Source organism: Botryllus schlosseri, chromosome 2 (assembly GCF_051294905.1).
Source record: "Botryllus schlosseri isolate E-star chromosome 2, Bs_hap1, whole genome shotgun sequence".
Lineage (NCBI taxonomy): Eukaryota > Metazoa > Chordata > Ascidiacea > Stolidobranchia > Styelidae > Botryllus > Botryllus schlosseri.
Window position 1 is genome coordinate 37293050 of NC_137237.1, and position 22614 is coordinate 37315663.

A 22614-nucleotide genomic window follows, 5' to 3' on the forward strand; every position below is an offset into this window, starting at 1 on the left:
TGCTGTGATTGAGATAGTTTTGACTTGCGCAATTATTAAAACACAGCTATCGGAAGATGTGTTACAGGTTCTTGATATCGAAAGTTCTGAGTCCTCTAAAATCAGTGTCACTACTGAACAGAGTCCAGAACAGACTATGCATCTTAGAAAATAGTTCCTGTAACTTTAGTTTATTAGCCGTATTAACCAAATATGCGCATTCGTTTGTTCTCGAGACGGAGTGATTGAAATCTCCCGATTGTCGGCGAGTGTGTTGCCGAATATGTTGCGAGATCGCGAGCTCCTTAACACGATTAAGCTGATGCGATCGATGTATTATCGGCATTGGGGCACGTACATAAACATAATAAATTGATGCTACCTTGCCAAATTTGAAATCAATTTAACAGGTGGCCGGCTGACTCCAGTTTTAAATGTTTTAAGTGTTTTAAACAACCATTTGTATTAAATGCAACCGCAGCGGTATAGGTAAGTGTCAGATCAGCGGCCATCTCTACCATGATCGACCTCGATAACGAAATTACTGCCCTGTGTAAAATCTGTTAGCGATAAATGACGAATCGGCTCTCACTCGACTTAGGAAACGAAATTATCACCAACATAGTTCAGTGACGTACTCAAAACTTGGCACAGTGTTCGATACTAAAATTACGACATACCATGCCAAATCTCATGACTAGGGCAAGTTTTTGTTGCAGTCAAATCCGTGAAATGTTGGTTTTATTTTTCACGGAAGTTTCAGTGAAAAGTTGCATTTAGGGACAAGTTCCTTAGAATTATTAACGTATGATATACTCGAATCGATCCGTATCCAAGGCAGTGTAGCAAAATTAGGTGTTGGCGACTTCAACAAAATCAATAGCCTGAAAAAATTGACCCACTGAGAATATTTTTCATCGGTATAGCCTGAATTTACTTCAAATCAGAAAAGACTTAAAATTCAACCCACAGTATAATAATCAAGCCATCTATTCACATAAAGTGCCAAATATTTCCAGTAAAAAGTTAGTCGCATGAAAAATCGAATAAAGTTGCCTAAACTTGCATAAAAAAATAGAGAAAAGCAGTTAAAGCCTACATTATAAGATTCCTTTAAACAGCTTCAAACACCATACTACATATCTTCTGAGTATTTAGGAAGCTGTAAAAGTTGGAAAAACTTGCCCTACTCATGACCGATCTCGGTATGGAACATCGTCAAAATCATTGGAGACCAATACCAGCCTTTGAGTAAAATCTGTTTGCGGTACATGACGGATCAGCACACACTCAACTTCGGAAACGAAATTACCATCTTAATTTTGAGTAGCAAACCTGAAACTTGGAGCAGTGTTATATACGACCATCACGACATAACATAGCAAGTTTCAAGAATTATCATGGTTCGTAACACTGTCAAAATCGACCTATACCAGCAACGGTCAACTCAGTACACAGGACAGCAACATAGTTCAGCTATAGATAACATTGTTACATCACACTGGCGGGGCAAATCGCAAAGTTGCCCCGCTTGATCGGTGATAATATGAATAGAGAAAGCAAATCACCGTTTCTTTATTGCAGTGGTTCCTAAACTTTTTATAGAGCTTCTTGGAGGTACAGAACTTCAATACACAATTGAATAGTACATTCCTATTGAAATAAACCCGAGTATTTTCGTTCGCGCCGTTGGGAGGGGCCGTTCACACTTACATTTGTGTGCCTTGGAGTCGAATTTTATCAAAATACACCAACCCAAACTCTGTCAACAAAAGAAGTTCGTGTACCACCTGAAAATAGTACATTGAACGCTCTCTCGTTCGAAATTTCATGCTGGTGACGTCATATTTTGTGATACGATTGTTGATATACCATGTTATTTCCAATTCTCTACTAGTTGCTGACGATTGCCCTGACGAGTGTCAGCCGAAAATATTCGAGTTTATTTCAATGTGAATATACTTCAATTGTATATTGAAACTGTTTATACCGTGACGAAAATCTGAGTTTTGTCCATCTCGCGACCCAAGCCTCATCCATCGATATGGATGCATTTCGAATATCAGTATGCTACGTCTTGACGGGCATGTATGAAATAGCGAAGGCGTAGACATCCAATTGTTCACAATGTAGTTCTATGAAACAGTTGTGACGCACGCGATTTCAAATCGGGGTGCAATATTTTCCTCCACGGGCCACATTTGTAATGCGGGGCTCAGATTGCAAGGACGAGACTATATTCGGTGCCGACCATTTCAAAGACAGGACATATCTGTATTGGAGGTTTTGGCCAACTAGCAACGGTCATTTTGGGCCAAGGTTTTATCGCACTCATCCTGCATTTCTAGCACCGCATTTTAGCCGCAAACGCTTGTAGGACCAAACCTTGTTTCATGTGCGGTGCGGCCCAGGCGGATAGTGTGGCCTCGAAATACATTTACACACCCTTAGAGTAAAGCATCCCAACGGGCTCCGGCGGCGTTAAGCGATTGTAGGAATATTCAGCTTTTCACAATCGCGAATAGATCCGATTCATTTCTGTAAATTATTCGGAGAAAAAACTTTTTTTCCACCACCCTGCCCAAGTGTTACCCGCGTTAAGTTAGACCTTCCAGAGAAACCGATGTCAGACAATTCTTATCATGACAGCAAACTAATTTGTGTAATACAAAGATCGGCACATGTTAATGATTAAGGCATCGTATAGTAACCACTCTTCTGCGTGTCTCGCTTATTGGCTATAGTACACAACACAGTGACCTTCTATAGATACAAACGAAGCACAGGATATCGCGGGAAACGCGAATAAATTTTGCTGTTGCAAGAAATTCAGCAATCGCTTCTGGCGCTCGCAACCCAAATTCATACGCTTCGCGACCCATGTTCGGGTCGCGACCTAAACTTTGAGAAACCCTGCTTTAGTGTAAGTGGCTTTGAGAGAACAGACAGGAAAAGCTTGTTATGAGCGCGTCCGGGCATGCCCCTGCTAGGCTTTTACAAAGCGAAAACACAAAATATAATTCGATTTTAGCTCAGCCTTCTCCATATATAGGCATTTACAATTGACAGCCCAAGAAGAATGCGATTTTTGCAGTGATTTCAGTATATATTGACTGTTGTGCGTCTATCAATTGTGAATCATCTTCACAGAACAGAATTTTAGGTGGGGCAATGCTCCAGTTGCCCGATCGGACGAGTCGCCACTGCTGGAGCCGGTAAAATTTCAAATCAAACTTACCTAAGATGGAATCATGCAAAATGTATGAAACTCATAAGTAATACTGGGAACTTTAGTTGAATTTATTGAAAAATAAGTTACTGTCTTTTTGATATTAAGCGTGTTGTGTGGTCCTATTGAAGATTATGGAAGACTAAATTTAGATCTTTCATATCTCTGAATAATGCTCAAGCGTTCACCTTCTTGTCATTTTTAATTGGGGTAAAAATAAACTATGATGAACGTGGTGGGCCACTAGAAAAGTTCATACGGACCGCCCGGACCGGTACCGGCGGCTGAGAACCATGCAGTGTTCAAGGCCAAATAGTGGTAAGCTCCAAATCGTTTTTTATGAAATAACAACGACAAACAGACACGCTCCTAAATCAGTATACTTTCGCTTCGATCTGAATCCTTTTGAGAATCTTGAGAACTGCGCATTCCTCATTGCGAGTGGCACCTGGTGCGCGTGATTTGGAAGGTCACACGTGCGACTACCCTAATGTACCCTTATTCAAAATCATTTGGCCCTGCACCGCAGCGCGATTTTTGTCGGGGAATTGTACAGGTTAATGTAGAATAAGTTAATATACCATCACGGAAGTTGAGGGTTTCGTTTCTTTACTAAAAAGCAGCCAACGACTGCGATCCTACAGAGTTATGCGACAACATGTGCAGTGCATATGCCATTTCTAAATAGTACAACACCGATGCAAATAAATGACCGACTAATATAAAACTTAAACGCGTAACATGGATATTGTGTACTGCTATAGCGATAAGTAAAGTCACTGATCAGAGACATACATCTGAAGCCTGCATCCTCTGACATCTCAGCTGTAACTATTTCCGATTACGCTGAATACCCAACAATTTTATCCATGTACTTCGGCATAGTAGGATGTGTAGTGTTTTAAAGCACACGATCTCAATATCCCTTGCACCCTGATCACGACCCACAATCTATGAAATTGACGGCTTCGTGTAGTATGATGTATAATGAACATGTCCAACTATACAATCGGAATCTATCGTGTCTTCGAACGGGGTGGATTGCATAACAATCCAAAATCGATCATCACGAAGTCAGTAATTGTAATTCGAAGCGAGGTGCGTTATGATTCATACTCGTAAGACGAAAACGATTTCGCATATAGCTACGCCGCTTTTCACGATAAGCCCGGCCCTCTAATACCGTTTTAAACAAAGACGAATTGAAGAGGTTAATAATTATTCGCACAACTCAAGTCGCTGAAAATCAGTATACATATCGCCTCGATTTTTAATCCACAGAGACAGTGTTAGATAATATAATTGTAGCGACCGCATTAACGAGATAAGCAGTGTTATTAATTGCGATTACACGATCCAATGATAATGGTAATAAGGATCAGTGTTGGGATCAAGTCACTACCTTCGAGTCACGAGTCATTTCGAGTCATTGCAGATTTTGACTCGAGTCAAGTCAAGTCAATCGATTTTCGAAGGTGACTCGAGTCAAGTCAAGTCACTCGATTTTTGGAGGTGACTCGAGTCAAGTCGAGTCAAGTCAAGTCAAGTCACGAGTCAAGTCACAATTCAAGTCAAGTTGCCTTTTCAAAGTATGAGGCATGGTTACGTCATTGAATCTTACTAGCTGTATAAAATACAGATTGAGTGGTCATTGATTTTTAACCGATTAACGAATATACACGCAAAAAAGGCGCTGTATCGCTCACATATACGTAGAACTGCTAACTTCGTAAGTAATTGCATAGCCTCAGGTTATAGTTACCAGCCAAAATAGAGAATAGCGAACTGATAAGATGCAATAAATTACGTATTTACAAATTGATATATGATATATTCGAGCCGGCGGCAATGGGTGAGGACTATATGCAGTATATTCGAATTATATTTCAATAAGACAAGAGGTTTGATTAAGGTAAGAACAGTGAACAGAAATACACATTTTGCTATTAAATTACTTTACTATACTAGTTTGCGACAACATAAGCTGTAAGCTTCGGTCCTTTCGTTTGCGGTCAATTTATCAGTGAGAGAACAATGGAGGCTCAGTAAAACGTACGACCAATGAATGATTGGTCGCTCTCACGGGTTACACCAGCGTTTCGCGAGCAATCCGAACATATGCAAGATACAATAACTTTTGTGGACACCGATTACTTGATGACTTGAAATTGACTCGTGAAATTTGCTCCGAGTCACGAGTCAATCCTCATTTCTGATACGCCGAGTCAAGTCAAGTCAAGTCATTTTAGCAAAGTGACTCGAGTCAAGTCAAGTCATTTGAAAAAGGTGACTCGAGTCAGACTCGAGTCAAGTCATGACTTGAGTCATCCCAACACTGATAAGGATGGGTCTAATCCTAAGAGCAGGGCGTGGATAATATATGGAACAGACATCTTGTCTTTAATATTATCGGCAATATCAGGATCGCTGTGAAGGACGATACGTAAACGCGTGATATTGAGATGTTTAACCCATTACTGTTTCGGTTGGACCAGTGAGCTGTGTTGTGAAAGACGATACGCACCCTTGATGCGAAGATCTTTAAAGCACTACATAAAAATGATCGCCAGTGGAAATCTTGCGATGCGAAGCATCGGTAGGAAGACGCCAAGCGTCATAGACAAGGAGGTTACTGGACAACAATATTTCCATCACTTTTACGTCGCTAGTGACAAACGTGCTGGTATCCACGACCTCAAAATAAAATGGAAATATTGCAAACATTGAACCAATCCAAAAACAAATAACAAATGCAGGGCATCTTTCAGCAGTCATTTGTCCTCGCGAGCTAACAGGTTTGACTATACTGCGAAACCGGATCACACATAACAGTAGTATGTGATAGGGTATTATGGTGGACGTTCCGACGTCAACACTTGCTAACAAATTACAGAAGTTCGGATTTCGGAAATCCTTGAATGTCCTATTCCCGAGAACGTACAGTGGACTGTTTACAGTTGAAATGACGTGCCACAAGTAAAGTCCCGTTAGGATGATGTGAAATGTGTTGCGTTACATTCGCATCAAGATTGCCACAATCATGGAGCTTTCCAGGTCCCACACGACGGATTGCACTACGAACGTAGCAACAATCACAGCGAACTCCATGCGATTGAAAGGGAATGGTTCACTGAATGCATCCTGCGTCTCATTTTAACAAGCAGTATCCTTTTCTATTTACCCACGGAGACGGTATTTACGTCCCTTAATGGCGACGCTTCCTATCTCCACGCATTCGAGTCTACTCTGAATGGGGCAATATCCAGGGTTGCCATTGACATGGACCCAAAAATAAGGACAGTCGAAAAATTAGATTAGCATTAAAAAGTCTTTTTGTCCATACTTTGTATTTACACGAGCCGTGGCGTATCACATTCCATACTTTTAGCAAAAACAACCTTCTCCAGCAACTTCTTGTTATTAGAAAGTGCTTCATGGATCTCACGACAGCTGAGGTCTTGGTTTACCTTTACTCCCGGCCAAAACAGCACTTTGTCAGCCGCCCCCCTCAAAAGAACGTTGGTCTGGGGCCTCTTATAGGGTGATAAACCAAACTTTTTCACTTCGTTCTGATTAGACGCGTCAACCAAGATGGTAAAAGGCTGTACACCAAGTTTGGACAAATCAATTTTTGAGCGTATGGAGCATGAACTCCAGTAACAATGATTGTAGTCTTGGTCCATGTTGGAATCGGGGAATATTCCTTTTGCAATCGTAGTAGAGGAATGATTGCTGGTGTTTGACGGTTTGGAATGCCCAGGTACCCTCAGCAGCAGCTGCCACTTGTGGTCTGTGGTCGTTGGTGCTGATCGACTTGTGAGAAAATTGTTCATCGACTGGTTCGAATCTATCATTATGACATTCTTCTTGTGTTTTGGGGTATCAATGTAGGCTGAAATAGCGGTCTTTCCTATGGCCCCCAGGTTAATATCACAATTGTAAATATTGCAATGTGCAAAACACTCGCCCTTTAAGCTTCCTTTGATACCTTTGAATTCTCTCTCATAATCGTCACGAAAAAGTTTTTACGCCTGATCATTTTAACTAATCAGATTTATCCTTGTTAGTAGCTAAAACTATATGTGCGATATAAATTTATCAATGATTTATAACTTTACTACTTTTTAACCCAAGTGTCGACTGCACTGTGCCCTTTTTCAGTACCTATAAATGCTGCCTTCCCCACAGCTTATATCTGCTGTAGGCTAAACAGCAGAAACCTGGTATTGCTGTTTACGGCTAAAATGACGTCCGCAGCGATAGCTTGGTACAGCCGAAACTTCTATACTACACACTGCCCTAGCTATCTTACCACTATGAAGTCTAATCTAGTGGTGTGTACGCCACAGTAGTTCCTTTCATTCATGATGTCATAAAAGCTCGACGCGAAGGCATAATTTTAATATATCATGCAACACAGATACCAGAGGAAAACACGATCGAAGTTCTGTAGTTGTTGAAAATAAGACAAAATAAGGACGCAAGTCGAAAAAAAGTACATTTCTTAGAAATAAGGACATTCGAGTTTTCTAAGACGTGGCCCTTAAAAATAAGGACAAATCTTAGAAATAAGGACGGTATGGCAACCCTGGCTATATCTATAGGTTACCGGAGAGTTCACTGCGTAGCATGTTCCTATGCCCTTGATAGGCGTGGATTTAAATGCGTCGGTCGGTAGATTATTTTGTAATGTCGAGCAAATCAAGTCAGTATAAGATGGATAATGAAGTGGAATAAGCCGCATTGACAAAATTCATATTTTCGATCTCTCTGTACATCTCCATACTGAAATTATGTATTCAAAGCATTTAATATACAATTAAATTGTATATTCATATTGAAATGAACCCGAATATTTTCGGCTGACACTCGTCAGGGGTAATCGTCAGCAACTAGTAGAGAATTGGAAAGAACATTGTATATCAACAATCGTATCACAAAATATGACGTCACCAGCATGAAATTTCGAATGAGAGAGCGTTCAATGTACTATTTTTAGGTGGTACACGAACTCCTTTTGTTGACAGAGTTTTGGTTGGTGTATTTTGATAAAAGTTGATTCCAAGGCACACAAATGGAATTGTGAACGGCCTCGCCCTACGATTCGAAATCGGTCGTCTCGATAATTATTCGCACAAATCGGATTATCCAACAGATGTTTGCCGATGGCAGAATTAATGGCCTTTGATCGATCAGCATCAATCTTAAGTGGATGAGTTAAGGGTGAGCTTTTCACATCGCGTGACGCACGTGTTCTGATAAATCTGGGGACATGTTGGTTTATGCGGTCCTGCAGACGTCTTGACCGTTCACAATTCCATTTGTGTGCCTTGGAATCAACTTTTATCAAAAAAGTTCTGTACCTCCAAGAAGCTCTTCAAAGCATTTAAGCATACAGGTGAATCCACTTCATTTGGGCACCGGAAAATCTTTTTATTCGGCCAACATGCCAGGGAACGAAACAAAAGTAAAAACTGCAATGTGAAAAACTGCGCAATTCGCATATTTGATTATAACTAAAGGGGTTTTCCGACCTAAAAAACGGAAGATTTTGACCTGAAAAATCAAAATGTTGACATTTTTTACTTTGAAAAACTTGATTTTGACAAAGTTTGGCCTCATTTATGTAAATTAGGTGTTTTCGATCATAATGTTAGAAATATAGGCCCTACTACTTATCTTCATTTCTGGTTGAAACTGTCTATCCTTACTAAGTGGTTAGTAGTTACATCATGCACTATAGTAGAAATAGGTAAAATTTGTTGTAGTAGAACGAAAGATACTTACCTACATTCTCGGGTAGAAAGTGTCTGTCTTTATACTAAGCAGCTTGCCAAGAATGGAGAAATAACGTTCAACAGCAGCAGTTGTTGGCTGGCAACGCCAAAGTTGTGCGTACACTCCTGGTGACACAGCGTGTTGCTTCATTCTGACAATGTTGTCTACATCAGTGGTTCTCAACCGTCGGTCTGTAGACCGGGGCAAGTCCGCCATATATCTTAGGATTTTATACCTTAATTTTAAGATGCAAGATGTGTAAGGCTTGTCCGTTGATAAAATGAATAAAACATCAAATTTTAAACTGATGCAGAACATCTTGAGGTAAGATTAGGCAGGGAAACATGTTCAAGCTGTCTCCGGTGACGACATGAGAACGACTCGCTAAGTACGAGCTGACTCACTAAATCGCGCATTTTGCACGATCATTCATTTTCGATTCAATAATTTTGTAGATGGTCTGGTATCGCTGTTGCCAGGTGTTTTCGTGCCGCGCATTGTACTCGTAGTACGTTTGGAAGTGGTGGGAAATGAAATGAGCGAGATATCTCGACAAGGTGTTTGATTCTACTCCGAAACGTTTAATCACTGGGTATTGTCGAAGAGAATAATATTATTCGAGTTGGCACGATCAGTTAATCCACGGCCTTCCGGCCCGAAAGTATTTGGCTGTATGTTTATCTGGGCAAGTCAATTTTACCTTGAATCAGCACTGAGCAGACAATACCGTAAATTCGCACGAATACTATCATAAATATATTTAATTACGAACAAAACCCTAAAACGTCACTCTCTAGAACCATGCTTGCAGAAAAACGGATGTATAATTGACATTTTGGGTTGGATTCAATATTTAAAGGTCGACATGTCCGCCAAATATCTTTTGAAATTTTACCGATCCGCCAGATGAGAAAAATTTTGAGAACTACTGGTCTAAATCTCAATTTTTCATCTTGATATAAGAACCAATGTCCACGCAGTCTTGCTTCAGTTAGGATATTGCGGTACGTTGAGCATAACACCATGTCAACATTTGCGTTTCCTTCGACCGTTTATGATTCACGAAAAACAGACAGTGGGCCGTCTGCAACGGTAGGCCTATAAAGTAGGCTACAAGCTGTAAAATGTCAAAAGATAAGTGCAAAAATCTTCGATACAAACGAAATGTAGGTTGCAAAAAAATTTCGACGCGGTGAGCAATTATAACAAATTTTCGTTCTAACGCTACAATTTTGACTGTTTTTGACATTTCAAACAAATCGTCCTAGTTATGACGCAAAAACCAGGAATCGTTAACTCAAAACGGGTAGCGGGCCACTTTTCAAATTTCCTTGAGGCCACGGGCCGCATGTATTAAATATCGAGTTAAAATATGCCACCACGTTTTTAAAGCTGTACGTCAGCACATCGCTGTGCTCTCCAATAGGGAACGCGCATAGAGAGGAGGAGTCTTTATTTTTTAGTTCGGCCAAAGTACAAAACAAACAGACGGCAATGATGGTGGTATAGAAAATTTGCATGCACAGTATTCCGTATCAGATGGGAATGATCGACACGACCTTGAAAATCAACTAGTCTAATCACACCCACTTCAAATATGTAAACAACTAAACATGTCTTCATAAAGTTTGGCTGTAAAAATGTTAAATAAGTGTTGCTGGGGTTAGCTAGACAAGGTATTTGCTGGAAAACTACACGTAAGGCTTGAGCTCGTGGTAAAGCCCATGGTCGTTTTTTAGGCGTCTCGGTCTTGTTAGTGTATGGGCAATAGCACGTCGAGACAACATGCCAATTCATATCAGCTAATTCTTCATCCGTGTAATGCTATCGCCAGCGCAAAGGCCGTATCAGCTACCGAGGAAAAGTGATGTTGGGCACAAAAGTATACCTAGTTTCGAAAAAGAACAGCGATATGTTTAGCTTAAATCAATTTCAGTATTTCAAAACGATTTAAGCTTTCCCAAAATCTCAAATCAAGTCACGAGCCACAAAATATGACCTCGCGGGCCACGTGTTGGTGACCCCTGCAATAAACTGTACTTCGTTCGTTTTATCACAACATGAGTGATTATTAGGGCAAGTTTTTGTTGCAGTCATATTCGTGGAAAGATGCACTTATTTTTTCACCAAAGGTTCAGTAAAAAGTTGCATTTAATTTTCACAAAATATATCTATCCTGAATGTACGTCAAATCAGAGTGAACCTCAAATTTAAACGATATTGAAATAAATAATATTGATAATTATGAACACGCGCTTTAAGTACATATAGTCACAAATATTTCGAGTAAAAAGTTGGCTGCATAAACAGTTGACCAGAAAAAAATCGAAAAGAGTTGCAAAAAGTTACAATATAAGATTCCTCTAAACAGCCTAAAACACCATACTATACATAACTTCCGAGTATTTAGGAAGCTGCCTGAAGTGGTAAAAAAGTTGCGCAAAAGTTGCAAAAACATCTCGTAGCGATTATATTGAAAAAGTGACGATCCATGCAGTAACAATCGGAAATGAATTCATAGAATTAGAGGGTTCAGCGTCACAATCGCTTATAATTCGGTGCAATTTCGTCTATTCTATAAAACAGAATGGTACAGAAAATACCGTTTTAGCCATTGCCACATGGCCTGGTACTGTATTTGAAGAATACCTTTATTATGTTACGTTTTTATGCGTGTGTTACACAGAAACATATTATAAGGTAATTGTAGAATCGTTTCGTATCGAACTATTGTACAACACGACTAAGCCGAAGTTGCGCGTTTTACGTGATTAGTGCCAATTACTGCAATGTACCGCAGCTGTAATTAATTTATTACACAAGAGCACAATATTTTATTTATCTGCCTTTGCGCATGACTATGAAAGGAACAATAGATTTTTCGCTTGCTCTTAAACTTGTCTCCGGCGCCCCTCGTGGGGCGATTTGGATTTTGAAGGGGGCGAAAACGCTCCGGGGGTGGTAATAGGGGCGATGAAAAAATGTCCTCGTAGTAGATGAGGTAGTAAGGACATATGAATAGATAGTAGAACAATAGTTCTATAGATCCCTGAGTTCTCATTGCAAACTAATATTCGACAAAATCTGTCAAATCACAACGTTTTTCGTTGCTCTCATCACGAAATATTCACCGACGATGTTTCCATGAATGTAGTGGTTTATTTTAATTCATGTAAAATGAATTTGGCGTACTTTTGGATTGCCAATTCCCCGGTAAAATACTCCGGTCACGCTAGCTACTCCAAGTCGTTTCGACACCTTCTTATCTTTTCATTGTATCGCAGTTTTGTGGTGTTTTGAAATGATGAACATAATAATAAACTGAAACTGAAACTGATACTGGTAGCTCAGGTTATCTCCCCCGAAATGTTTTGAACTAGATATTGTATCCGGCAGCGAACTTCGTGTCGAAATCGAAAAGGCACTGTATGTACAACTTTCAAGAGTCCTATGTACATTGGGAATGTTTTGAAGCTTTTTGGCCGAATTGATTAACCAAATGTGCTTGTAGTTGAGAGCTACGAAATTAAATCGTCAGAATATTTCTTCATCGTAGCCTAAAGGATGATACTGCCTAATATTGTCACCCATCACATTCATGTTGAAGTTAAGAGCTCGGTGCACGACTAAATTTAATGTTAGCAAACATCTCTGCCACATTTTCAGTTGATCTAGTAGTCACACAAAGCAATAAAACAAAACCCAATACAATTAATTTCCCCGTATTGCCAACCCGAAACCAGACTTCGACCACTTACCCATTGTTTTTTACTACAGTCCTTGAAATAGGGGGCACCAGACCCAGACAGTTTTTGAAAAGGGGCGCTGGAAGAAAAAAGGTTAATAATCACTGGTATATATGGATCGCACTTAATTTTAGTCACCGCGTGACAATGGCCCAACCGCTGTTTCATCGGTTCAATTTCGGACGGTTGTTTTGTAGAAAACAGTCATTGACGAGCAGAATCAGTGCCGGTCGCAAACCCGAGTAGATTGACTCATTGGGGTCAGCCAGGTATCCTTAGAGATTATGCCGAATCAAGATGGTGATCACTGAGCACTGATCCGCCGTGGTAACCCTAGATCTGGTGACAAGGTATAGTCAACGTTGATACCTAAGGAAAAGTGAAAGTTACGCCGTACTTTTCTACTAAATTACAACTAGAATTAACAATTCAAACTGTCAAATACTCAAACGTAGAATGCTGAACAAATGTATTACCTATCCAATGCGGTGAGATATAATTATAAAAACTATACTCACTCGACGAATCCTCTAACCATACATTATCCACTACCACTCCGTTTTGACATGTCTTGGAAACAACGAACTCTACTCCTGACTCGGTCGGTCATGAAGGGGTATTTTTACTTCTAGTCCAGTAAAAACGGTGAATATTTGGCCTTTACTTTTCGCCAAGTCTGATATAATAATCCCGCTGTTCAAAATATTCGAAGACTCCGATCGCACGTAAGTAAGAGCTGTATTAAACACTATGCGGCTAGATAAAATGGCCTATTATAGTATTTGGTAATTCGAATGCATAAAATTAAGCGTGTTTAATAGGTATATGACGATAGCAGGCAAATAAATAACATGATCATACATATATAAGAAGGCAGAGTATGCGGGATACCTGAACACCCTATCTCTATATTTCTATACATCGTGGGGTATGGTGTTTTGGTGCAGAACGTTTCGTTTGTGGATATTATATTGAAAAAGTACAGCTGTCCAGTGGCTTCCAACCTTTTCGACTCATAGCCCCCGTATCAAGCTCAACAAATATTTATCACCGCCCCCCCTCCCCCCATGTTATCGGATACGAGAAAGAGCACATATAAACGGGAAACTTATACAACTAACCTTGATCGCTGTTGAATTGACTGCAAAATGGTCAAATTTTCGCGGCGATTCCGGTATCTGAGGACAGTGGTGGCGAGTTACAACTTTCTTTAATCAACTTTTGGGGCAGTTTTTCACGTGTATTTTGTGCCGGTGTTCGGGTAATTATAGATATCCGAATGGAAGTATTTTAACATTTTCGCTACCAATCGCCCCTTTCGTATGTTTTCGGACCCCAATCGCCCGGTTTGACATTTTCATCCCCACCCCCGTATTTCTCAAATTCGCCCACCGGAGGTCGATATCGCCCAGGTTGGGAACCACTAACCTGCACAATCGTTGATCCAAGTCGCGAAATCATCTCAATTTACAACGAGGTAAATTGCATAACAAGCCAAAATCGATGATTGCAATCCGAAAGGCGCGGTGCGCAATAACCCTTACATGTAGAGGTTGTTTCAGCAAGTGTCCCATCCTGCAACGAGGGCTCTCAGTCACGCCTGACTCACTTCATCGCACAGAAGAAAGATGTCAGCATGTTATTATTTAGAAGGCATCACTGCCACAAACAGATAGCCTCGCCACTCTTAGTTGAAAACGGCATTAGCATGATCTTTTTCATTAAATTAGGGGCAATTACACCGAAGCCATTAAGGGGGAGACGATCCCTCGAATTGAAAAATTAGTGAAACGCCTATAACTTGACAACTAATGAAGCCATCTTTCTTAAATTTGGACATAAGGTGATTTGGTGGACATTCCGATCAAGTTTTTTTTAAATATTTTTACCAAATTTTGAGACTTTCGGACCAATTTCAAGGAAAATTCTCAGACCAAACTTTTTCAGTGAATTTGTTTCTTAGTGCCATTTAGGGATTGAAATAGATGCAATGCACAGGATAGATTTTTTTAGTCCAACAAGGGGTAACATGTGAGAGAAAAATCAGTTTTTGAGAAATGCGAAAAATGGCATTTTTAGACTTTCATAAGCAAATACGGATGGACCCCTTACCAACGCCCCGAAAATTAATTTACTATCCCAATATATGTCAATCTTCAAATTTTCAAGTTGATTAGATGACTTTTCTCCCTCAAAAATGGTTACTAGTATACTTATACTTACGCAAAACCGAAATTTCGAGGAAAATCCATTTAAATTTCGCAACACACAAAGGTTATACTTTGGAAACTTCAATTTTAACATAGTTGGTACACTAGAATGCCCGTCGGTGGTATAACATGGTATAACTGCGCTTGGATTGTAAGATTGTTGGCTAACATATTAGGTGAGGCATATGCATCTGTGCCTCTCCAAGCCATTGTTTCTCGACAGTGCCGTTATACGTAACAATGCTAAATTTCACTATGTTAGACAATTTTGAGAGGGTTCTAGTGCTCTGGCATTGTTGTTCTTTAGATTTTCGAAATCGATGCCACAATAGCATTCGAAAAATATCAGTTAAAAAAAAATTCTGATCTGTTAAAATGATGAATTGCGCTATCGTGCAGGTGAGGCTTGGCCAGTCTGTGCCTCATCTCTCCTCTCGCGCTATATTGTTTACCATGAAATAAGATAATTCCGTGATGCTGTATTTCAAAACGTTTGAGAATTATTCATGCATGAGCATCGATGGAAAATGCACATCATTATTGGTGTCATAATCATTGAAGGTGCCGTCACAATTTTCTTTAACTCATTCTGACTACAGGTGAGGCACTGCGTCACTTGCCTCCCCTGACCACACTTTACTGTTAATACGATTCACGACTGCACCATGCAGTTCATACGTAACTTCTTGTCTTGGAATAGTGGTCTGTAAATATTGGGGATGATGTGAACGTGAGGTTCGCGTTCTGTATGTGAACCTTTGAAATTTAGCGGCTCGCGTTCACAAACAAACATTGATAGGTTCTGCACTGTAAACCTTTTTTTCATTTATTACAAATTTTCACATCAATATAACATCTTTGGTTGAAATCCTTTGCATTTCAACTTCAGACAAATCTCTGCATGACGCTGACATCATAAAAATAAATTCAACACTAAACCAGTGTGCACCTTGTCAATTTCAATTTTTTTTCTTGCTTTGTTACAAAAGTTTGCTGCAAATATTCAGCTTTGCGTTTGTGAATATTTAGAGACTCTCTGTTGTTAGCTTGGCCCGCAATCACACTATAGCAGCAACGAGATACAATAAATGAACGTAATTAGCGAATTGTGCTGATTCAATCAAACAATGAAGTTGATATAAAGAATACTTGGTTGCCTGATGTCAAAATTCTATCAGGTGTATACGGGATCCCTCTTGATTTGATATGTGTATTGTATCATAATTAGGGCTGGGCACAATGATCCGAGTACTCGAATCTGATTCGAGTATTAATTCTAATGATTCGAGTCGAGTAGTAAAAGACGATTTTTTCGAGTACTAAAATTACACGCTTCTCGCCACTGAAAGTTAATTTATCAACGAGAATTATAGTTTTGATACAATTTTCCAATGTGGAAGGCTTATAACCATGATTGGCCGCATTGAAGCATACGAAACATAGTACAAAGCTACCAACGTTACATGAAATAACACATTTCCGAAGTCATTATCATCCAATTACCTTGTCAATAAGTGCAGTGATATCGGGTATGGTACTCGATTTTGCCCAGCCCTAATCATAACAACCAAATCCGCGCGATTGGGGTCTTGGCTATTGTATAACTTGTTTATTAGGTGATATCGGTAGCAAGTATAGAAACCCGTTTCACAATAGCAATAGTCAGACGCCACATACATTGTCCGGTCTAGCCTATACCGTTGAGACGTAAGCTCACATTGCCTTGCAAGTCCTCGTCGAAATTGTTGACAAAGCGACGGAAAATATCGATTTCATGGGATAATTAGATCATTCGATTTTTCCAGCGGATGCATTTGGTGATGTTCAAAAAGTCAGCATGCTCTTCCGCATTGTGGCATAATGTGGCCTGAATCTTCGGATATCGTGTACAGTGTACATTGTTGCATTACTTAACTGAAATGTAGTGTAGTGTAGGGATATGATTAGTAATATGACGTCACGTGACGTCATAGGCTCACGTTGGCGTTCGCACGGAATATTTCAAAAAGGTTTGCGTTCACACGAACTAGAAACTTTCAGGGGTTCGCACCATACCTATAAATACATTGTGTGAAAAACAATACGCACGCGTGACGTGGTAAATATTAAACGCATGACTACAGTATATATAAACGTCCGATCTCGCTATAAGTATTGGAGGTTTATCTGGACTCGTCATGTTAACCCAATTCGCGCAAGCGTTGTATTACAAATAGCCTCGCACGAAAGAGGGCCGTGCTATAGGTCGGGAGGTCGGATATCACAATATCGATTGACGTGAAGTCACCAAATGATAAGGACAGGACCTTACTACGAAATTGACGACAACAGCATGATTATAAACACATCAAATCATATCATGAACGTCTATAGGTCGTGGGCGACAAAAATCATAGCGATGACACAACAGTCCTTATGAAGGTGCCACCAACACCATCACGATTCGGTTGCACGTTTACTCAAGCCGAGACTGTCATTTCTTCGGAGTTCCGTCTGTCTTCATTATTGCATGGTATGATGTTGGGAAATTTTTGCTGGTACCATATTTTCGCCGTATCTCTAATTTCATGCGCTCCGAAATAGTAAATGACAGGATTAAGACATTCAGTGGCGCGAAGTACGCCGTGCGCGATCAGAGATACTGTCGTTACATGCCTATCGGAAATGTGATGTCTTCGTATGATAATGAAAAGCTTTACACTATAATCTACCGTGTATCCAACCAGGAAGCTGATCACTACAATCCAGAGCTGGTGTAGGGCCTTCTTTTCCCTCTTCTGCGATGACGAATTGGACGATCTGGTAGCAATAGTTGGTCTTCCACGAGTGAGAAACAAGATGATCGCCAGACAAAATCCCGTAATGCATAGCATTGGTAAGAACACACCAACCGTCACAGACAAACCGGTCAGGTACTGTATAGCACTATTGTCACTTATTATTTCGCAAGTGACAGACGAACCTCTATTCACGACCTCGAAAGCAAAATAAAATGGAACTATCATCAACAGCGATCCGATCCAAAAACAAATGACGAACACTGTGCATCTGTCAGCAGTCATTTCTCCTCGCGAGGAGACAGCGTATACTACACTGCGAAACCGGATCACGCTTAGCAGTAGTACGTGGTAGACTGTGACGATTGACGTTCCGAATTCGATCATTGGCGTCAAATAACAGAAGAGATTCGGCATTCGATAATCCTTGAATGTCGCATTCACGGACACGTAAAGGGGACTGTTCAAAGCTGAAATGAAGTCCGAAAAGCAGAGTCCGATGAGGATGATGTGAAATGTGTTACGTTCCATACGCATCAGGATCATCACCATCATGAAACTCCCAATACATCCAACGACTGATTGCACTCCGAATGTAGCAGAAAGTACTGCGGACTCTATGCGATTGAAAGCGAATTTCTCGCTATCAGACGCGTTCCCTGTTTCATTATAACTGAGCGTAGAATACATCCTTTGAAGTTTACTCAGTTTATTGTGCCGCGATAGAGACGATGTTGACCTCCCGTTATGATAATGTAGCCTCTCTCAAGGCATTCAATTCTAATGATCGAGATTCTATATCTTCGCGTTACCGGATAATTATCGCTTGAACGATCCGTAATAGCGTGCCTACATGTGTGGATATAGCATTAAAATTTCAGTGCGTTGGTCGTTCGATTATTTTGTAATAGGAAACAAATCATGTCATTACGAGATGAATAATGCAGTGGAATAACCAGCATTGGGTTAATCCATGTTTTCGATCCGACTCCACATCTCCTTACTGTCAAAAGGTAATGCATCATTCAAACGCTGCCAAGTATTCTCTGGGATCGGGAGACTTAAATACGGACCTATGGGGTTTCAGTCATGGCCAGTGACGTCCATGTGGAAGCCACCGCAGGAAAGTGGCCAGACCTGAAAACTAGAGGGCATGTAATTTCAAAAGCAGTTTTTTGCTGGGTTGCTTACCTTTGCATTTAATCTTGGGATATTACTAGAGCGAATATTTTCTGACCTAGAAAACAGAAGATTTTGCAAAAAATGAAAATTCTGACATAAAAAAAATTTAATTCTGACAATATCGTACCCTCAAATAGGTAAATTAGCCATTTCCGTACATAATGTCAGAATTATAGTACTTTTCCGCATTTTAGTTGGAACTGTCTGTCATTATATACAAAGTAGCTTGGAAACACGTTTAACAGCAGCAGTTCTTACCTTTCAGCCTTGAGGTGCATTGGAAACTGCCGGAGTAATAACACCTGTTACTTCATGGTTCATACCGACAAGGTTGTCTACATCCGACTTTTAAGATCGCGACTTAAAACTGAGTTTTGTTAATATATTGCGATTCACTCGTACGTTTAGAGCCAATGTTGTTAACAGGGCTTTGGAGCCGGAGCCGGAGCCCCGGAGCCGTGCATTTTTACCGGAGCTGGAGCCGGAGCCGGAGCTCTATATAAAATTCAGCCGGAGCCGGAGCCGGAGCTGGAGCCAGTTATTTGAGGGGTAGCTCCGGCTCCGACGCATTTCATGAGATGCTATTATATATGCAACAACCATATCTGCTGAGTTCACCGAATTCAACAGCAAACCTTCGCGAAATCTTTTCCTCTTTGGCGCTAACCATGTTCCTGGGGATTTAATAGTAGAGCAGTCGTACATTCAAAGTTCAATTTTCATACCTGAGTGCCGAACCTCGGTATGCGACATATGCCTGTCAATATTGTGGGTATTCGGTATTCCCGCAATTTCATCATCAGCACAACCTTGTTGGCCAATTGTATACAGTTCGAAAATAATGATCACTATGTATTACGCGAAATGGGAGAGATGATAAAAACGTGATTTCGTTGCACATGTCGATATGACGAGCACGAGCCGAGAAATTCCATCTCAACGATGCTAGGAATCGGATAAACAAATACTCGTTTTTTCGTGATAGTTCTTTAGTCGGGCCGCGAAAGTGGACAGTGTTATTGAGTATGCAATTATGCATGCTAATTGCAATTCATTACTGCGCATCATTGTCATTCACTCCAGTAAGGATTTTCGAGCTTAAATAGGGAATGACAGAAGAGTAGGCCAAAACCCCATGGTATTCTATGTTGGAGACAAACTACTGATTTTATATACGCTATTTCCAATTTGTAATCATCTGTTTCGTAAACTTGTAAATGTGCAATGTGCATACTGCATAGTTTAATTCGTTGTTGACATGGCGCAATGTGCATGACACAGTGTTTATTTCGATTATTCGATTCATTTCAACGGGAAAATATTATTCCGATAAACTTGATCGACCCCGGATGGACTAGTAACGAGTGTACCAATATGGAACGTCAAACCATAGGCCATTTGGTACAAATCGAATTTCTATTTATCACGTCGTTATATCCGCGCATTTTCCCCTTACTACAGTTACAGTGGAATAATAATCGCACATTTGAAGATTGAATTGAGCTGCATGGCCTAGTGGCAATGAGTACAGTGCCAGTGTTAAAACGTCGCATCAGAATTTTAATGCTGTGGCACGGAGTAAAGTGCTTTTTTAGTTTATTGTAATAGACGACGATTTACTAAAAATGTGACTGGACCCTGGATCTGCCAGTGCGTCGAAACTGATATTTTAACCAGTCATCAACATCCCAAGTGCCGCGGCCAGACTAATCATATTTTTGGTTGGCCTAGCGAGTTCACAATCTGAGCAATTCAATTTCGATAATATAACATAATTTCGATAATATAATGGGAAATTAGCTCGCGGGCTACTCAAAGCCTTCTCGCGGGCCACATATGGCCCACAGGCCGCGGGTTGCTCCCCCCTGATATAGACAGACACGTTCGATAGTTTTCAGAGCCGGAGCCGGAGCTGGAGCCGGAGCAGTGGTAATAATGCTGCTCCGGAGCTGGAGCCGGAGCTGATGTATGATAGAAGCAAGCTCCGGAGCCGGAGCTGGAGCAATGCAAATTTATGGCTGCTCCGAAGCCCTGGTTGTTAAGGTACAGTTCAGTTTTGAGATATCGGTGTGAATTTGTACAAACTTTGGACCTCTAAAAACTTTGCACGATTTTCGGTGTTTTGATCATCACGCCATGTCAGGTTGTTTGTGTTATTCGATGGTTTATGATTCACAAAGAGCAGACAATGAATCATCTACAACAGTTGGTCTATAAAGTGTAGGCTAAAAGTTGCAAATTCTCAAATAATAAGTAGGCTACACCGAGAGTGCAACCTCTGCAGTACCAAAGAAAAGTAGTTGTATTTGGCCCTTTTCATACCGGATTTTTTAAACTCTTTCGGGAACATGTGCCCGAGCGGACAATGCCCACATAGAGCAGAAATTACGGTAACATTTCCAAGAACAGGTCGTGTTCACACCTATTTACAGTTACCACGAACTTTTGTTCATACAAGTCGCTGGTTCGGTGAGTTCGCGGAAAATTATGGCCGGTATGAACAGGCTTCCCCGTAAATGTTGATTTATGAAACCATGTCAGTGGGGTGTTCTAGTTGCAATATGATGCGAAATGACGAGGATTTTGGTGTCATGGATATGTGGAAAGTGATGTGGGAGAAGCTTCTTCGTCAGATGCGGAGAAGTTGGCTCCTCGTTGTCGCAATGGGATGTTCCAGTTTGCCTTCTCAATGTATATGGCGCCCTATACCTGTATCAGAAATAGAGCCCGAACATGTTCCTCATTTGTATATTACAGAGTTGGGATCAAGTACCTGCGAGTAACAAGTCATTTCGATTCATTGCACATTTTGACTCGAGTAGAGTCAAGTCACTCGATTTTTGGAGGGGAATCGAGTCAAGTCAAGTCAAGTCACGAGTCAAGTCATAACTCAAGTCAACTTGCCTTTTCGAAGTACGAGGCATGGAGCCGTCTGAAATACTAATCGAGTGGTCATTGAATCTGAACCGATGAACGAATATAGAGTTTAATATACATGCAAGAAGGCGCTGTATCGCTCACATATACGTAGAACTGGTAAACTACGTAAGTAATTGCATAGCCTCAGGTAATAGTTAGCAGCCAAAACAGAAAATACAGAATAGAGATACGAATTGATAAGATGCATTACATTACCAATTTACGAATTGATATGATGCAATTCGAGCATGCGCCAATGGTTGAGAGGTATATAAACTATATTCGAATTCAATTTCAATAAAACAAGAGGTTTGGTCAAGGTATGAACAGAGAACAGAAATAGACACTTCGTATTTAAATTTCTTTACTACTAGTCTACGACAACGTAAGCTGTAAGCATCGATCACTTCGTTTGTGGTCAATTTATTTGTGAGAGAACAATGGAGGCCCAGTAAAACGCAAAATCATTGATTGATTGATTAATTCATTGATAGATTGGTCGCTCTCACGGCTTACAACAGCGTTTCGCGAACAATACGAAAATATGCAGAATGCAATGATTTTTATCGGCACCGACTGTACTTCATGACTTGAAATCGACTCGTGAATTTTGCTCTGAGTCACGAATCAATTCACATTATTCGTTGCCAAATGAGCCCTTCGCTATACAGAGGCGACCTCCAATATATGCGATTAATATATTTATTGATCGAATTCATTCATTACCTTGGAAAATAGCCTATGTAGTGCTTCGCGCGACCAGGGCATGACTGCACACTGAACAGTTGCACACG

General features: G+C 40.4%; 2 protein-coding genes across 2 annotated transcripts in view; one reads left to right on the forward strand and one right to left on the reverse strand.

The window, feature by feature from the left end:
- The window catches only part of LOC145434596 (uncharacterized), a 269611-nt gene that overhangs the window by 177454 nt on the left and 69543 nt on the right, over positions 1 to 22614 (forward strand). The gene's annotated exons all lie outside the window — the stretch shown is intronic.
- Positions 17402 to 18409, reverse strand: LOC145434686 (somatostatin receptor type 1-like). Its single transcript, XM_080312033.1, has one exon. It carries the CDS (start codon positions 18407 to 18409, stop codon positions 17402 to 17404), a length of 1008 nt encoding a protein of 335 aa, XP_080168159.1.